General features: G+C 37.9%; 1 gene segment (V, D, J or C); it reads left to right on the top strand.

Moving 5' to 3' along the window:
• The first annotated feature begins 3,016 nt into the window (after positions 1-3,016).
• Positions 3,017-3,601, top strand: LOC122738477. The segment is given in 2 exon segments: positions 3,017-3,065; positions 3,285-3,601. Coding segments are annotated over 2 exon segments (366 nt in total).
• Positions 3,602-4,683: the final 1,082 nt, after the last annotated feature.

The following is a 4,683-nucleotide window of genomic DNA, read 5'->3' as shown; positions in this document are numbered from 1 at the left end:
ACCTCTCTCAAGTCCAGGTGCATTCATTGTGGATGACACAAAAGTGTTGAATTGAATGACGTGCCGCAATTCTGAATCCTGACCACAAGAGGACAATATTTTTCCAGCTACATTGCATATTTGAATGACTACATGTTGTGTTTGCTTATTGGCACCACCAATCCATTCTCCTACAACATTCAATAGAAACTGTGAAAATTCAGAGAGGGGAGACACTCTGAGATATGAATATACTTACTGCCCTCCCCCCAATACTTACTATCTGTGTAACCTTGGATGTGTTATTTACCTCCCTGGGTTTCCCTAGTTTCCCTTTCCTGTCAAGTTAGGGAATGAGACTTGATGACTTCTGAGATCCCTTCCAACTCTAGAACTGGGATCAAGCTAATTCTTTAAGCAGGCCGAGTAGAGACCTGGTGTCCTGAAAGGAAGGAAATAGTACCCTTTATAAAGTGACATCACTGGTTTTTAACTCTGCTTTTCTTTTCAGATCTATCCATTATCCCACTAGTGCTCTCAAGCTCATCCAGAGAAACACAGAAGAAAAGCAATAGGGAGCCAGCAGATCATGCTCTAGAACTACTGGCCTTTAGCTACATTTGGCCTTTAGTTCAACTTTACCACAATTCATTGGGAGAGATCTTGTTTAGCTTCTACTAATACATTTGCACAAGAAAGAGAAACTGGAAAGATTAACTGCTTCTCTCAGTTCAGTTATCTATCACAACCCTCTACACATCACACACACAAACATACACACGCACATTATACATGTACATCTAGGGCTGTAGTTCTAATTAGTTGTGCCTCTAGCAAAGGGTTACAGACACTTGTTATGATGTCTCTGGGAAATTTGGTTAGGTCCTAGTATAATGAGGCAAAAGATAAGTTCATTACTCTATCTGTTGGTTCTGTAACAATTTGGAAGAGAGCAATTTAGAAAGTTCTGGGAGTTGAGACTTTATTTAAGACTGAAAAAATTGTTAGTATAATTGTTAATGTAATGACAGAAAATTGCTAATACCAATTGTAATATGAATGGACTCAATCTCTTAATCATCCTGACATTGTCAAAATTCCATGATTGTCCTTAACATTCCTACCCTTAACATAATGAGATTAGGTTGAGCTGGTTGTTTGGTTGTTGTCCTTCCTTTTCTAAGAGGATGAAAATGACATCACTATGTTAGAGTCAAGCTACAGTGTGTCCAACTGTGGGTGATCAGACCAATACAAACTTGGAATGCTCTACTACAGGTTGGCCACAAATATTCCATGTGAACCTTTGGATTGGATTCTCTAAATTTCCATATCTCACATTTCTTTTGAGCCATTTCCATTCTACTTCACTCATAGAGCACAGCACCTTCTCTGATGAGGACATGCCATATGGACCATGTGTCTCCCATGTCATGCAATTAATTCCAAAGTTCTTAAGAGAGACCTTGAGAGTGGCCTTATATTGTATTTTCTGACCTCCATGTGAGTGCTTGCCCTGTGTGAGTTCTCCATAAAATAGTTTTGTAGGCAAGTATACAGTTGACATTAGAACAATGTGGGCTGCCCATGGGAATTGTGCTCTCTACAGTAGAATTTGAATGTTTGGCAGTTTAGTTAGAGAAAGGACTTCAGTGTCTGGTATCTTATAGTGCCAGGTGATCTTTAAACTCTTCCTGAGATAATTCAAATGGAAGTGATTAAAATGGAAGCACAGTGTTTGGGAGGCTCTGAAGAAAAGTGTGGGAGAGAAGAGGTATTAGTCTGCCTATCAAACTGAAGGTCTACAGAGTCATTGTCCTGACCTCATTGTTATATGCCTGTGTAACCTGGACAGTTTACCAGTGCCAGGCCAGGAAACTGAAGGTTGAGCTGAGTAATGCCTCAAGCCTCTATCCTGGAATCTTCAAGCCCCTACCTCAGAACCTTTCCTGGTAAACAAAATCAGTTTGAGCCAGTTTGTCCCTTTGATATCCTTCCCCCCTTCCACTGGGATTCATGGCATGAATGGCAAAACAACCAGAATGCAGTCTTTCTTTCTTTCTTTCTTTCTTTCTTTCTTTCTTTCTTTCTTTCTTTCTTTCTTTCTTTCTTTCTTTCTTTCTTTCTTTCTTTCTTTCTTTCTTTCTTTCTTTCTTTCTTTCTTTCTTTCTTTTGCTTAGATTGCTTAGGACAGCTGGAATTTCATGACCAGGCCTTGCTACTTCCTCACTTTACCTCCTAAAGGTAAAAGAAGCTTTTGCATGTGTCTTGGAATTAGGAAATCCACTGGACATCTCCCAAGGTAGTAGGTTTGCTACCCTGTTATCTTAATAAAATATGCTTTATTCTTCACTTCATGGCTTTATTTCAGGACTTGACAAGATCAAAATGAAGATGTTTTCATAATTAAAAAATGTATTAAATGCCTACAGAATAGTTTTGACTTCCAGTGGGAGCCAAAGTGTTGAGAACATTTTTCAATTTAAATTCTGACTACAGACAAGAATGAATCACAAGGTAGCTAAATACTGGCACATCATGGCATGGAAAGGGAGGCAGTTCATTGTTCATAATACATTGTTATTTCTTAATTGCTCCCCTCTTCAATCCCTTTACAAATTAATTGTGTGCCCACTGGTTGGTTTGTCAGTCATTCTTGATTTCCATAACTTCTTTAATATTAGATTGGAAATATCGAGTATCAAATGAGATAACATGTAAAGCACTTTGCAAACCTTAATGTGCTATGTAAATGTTAGCGATTATTATTATTATCATTATCCTACATACATTGACATATTCAAATAGTATATAACTCAATTACAAAGGGAAGTAATAATGCTGAATTGAATAGAGGCTAAAGATGGGCCAGACTCTTCTAGTCTCTGCACAGAGAAATGTAATATGACATATACATTTGCACCACCCCTTAACCTCATTTCCTCTTCTGAGGTAGAAATGTTATAGGGCACTAGTGACTCTCCATATAATTGTTGGAAATAAAGAACAATATAGAACCAGAGAGATTTTGACCAACATGACACAACTGAGTCTGCTATGGACAATCATGTTCTCTACCTTCTTAGGTAAAGGAGTGACTCAGCTGGACATGGGAAATCAGCTACATTTCAAGGTTAAAGGGATTATGGTCTAGAGTCATATTTGTCAAGAGTTTAGAAGGAAGACAAATGAGAAACAGATTTAGAGCCCTTCAATATATTCCCTTAGTCTTATATTAAGATGTCTCTGCAATCCTTTTCAGGGTCATGATAGAGCATTAATTTTTTTCCTTCTCTTTTCTGCAGGAATCAGCACAGCCCAGAAGGTCACTCAACTGCAACCAGCAATGTCTGGAGTGGAAGGAGAGGCTGTGACTCTCAGCTGCAAGTATGAGACTAGTGACAGTAATTATGCTTTGTTTTGGTACAAACAACCTTCCAGTGGGGAGCTGATTTTACTAATTCATCAGGGAGTTTATAACCAAAAGAATGCAAAGATGGATCGCTATTCAGTGAACTTCCAGAAATCAAACAAATCCATCAGTTTCACCATCTCAGCCTTACAGCTGGGAGACTCAGCAATATATTTCTGTGCTTACATGAGCCCACAGAGGGTGGAGTGACAGAAGGAGGTGTACAAAAACACCAGTCCTTAGCATGACACCCACCTGCTACAAGGGGCTCAGAGAGAGAGACATTCAAACTCCAACAGGAAGGCAACACAGAATCTTACCTTTTATGTCTAAGTCATATACTCATAAAACTTATCTTTGTATATAGTGTAAGATGTTTGTCTATACTTAATTTTTGCCAGACTGCTTTCTAATTTCCTCAACAGTTTTTGTTAAATAGTGAATTATTACCTCACTAACTGGAGTTGAAGCAAATATTCCCCTGTAATTGGCTACATGAAACTAAAGAGAGCATTGTAGTAGTTAACAGCAGAGGAACATTACCATAATGAAAATTTAAGCTAATATTAAATAAATGATACTCCTGTCCTCTGACAGGTACCCTTAGGACTTGAAAGAGAAGACATAGCCAGCTTTTCCCTGGAAAAGTGAGGACAGAGAAGTTCTTATGTAAAGAATAATGATAAATTGGTAAATAATGATTAACATAATGCTTGGTTTATACATTATATAGAGCAGTGGTGTCAAATTTACAAATGGGGACACTAAGCAATATATAAGTTAGTCCAGCAGGCTACATATGGGCTTAAAAAAACACGTAACAATATTATGTTTTATTGTACTTTTATTTATTTTTGTTAAATATTTCCCAATTACATTTTAATCTGGTTTGGGCTTCACTAGGGAGTGTTTTTATTTTTTTGTTTTGTTTGTGTTTTGTTTTGTTTTGTTTTTTCGGGGCAATGAGGGTTAAGTGACTTGCCCAAGGTCACACAGCTAGTACGTGTCAAGTGTCTGAGGCCAGATTTGAATTCAAGTCCTCCTGAATCCAGGGCTGATGCTTTTTCCACTGCAGCACCTAGCTGCCCCCCCACTAGGGAGTATTGTGGGCTACATGTAGTCCATAAGCTTTGTTGTTTGACATCTCTAATAGAGAGCAATGATTACACCATATTAAGCAATGGAACACAATCTATGGAGTCATCATGTATTCTCAGTTAGGTACTTTACTCACTAATCCTTAATTATTGCTAATTATGACAATTTAACCCTGATTTCTCTCTCTTTCTAGG

Source organism: Dromiciops gliroides, chromosome 2 (genome assembly GCF_019393635.1).
Source record: "Dromiciops gliroides isolate mDroGli1 chromosome 2, mDroGli1.pri, whole genome shotgun sequence".
NCBI classification, from domain to species: Eukaryota; Metazoa; Chordata; class Mammalia; order Microbiotheria; family Microbiotheriidae; genus Dromiciops; species Dromiciops gliroides.
The sequence above is the reverse complement of the archived record's forward strand: the minus strand, read 5'-3'. Positions and strand labels throughout refer to the sequence as shown.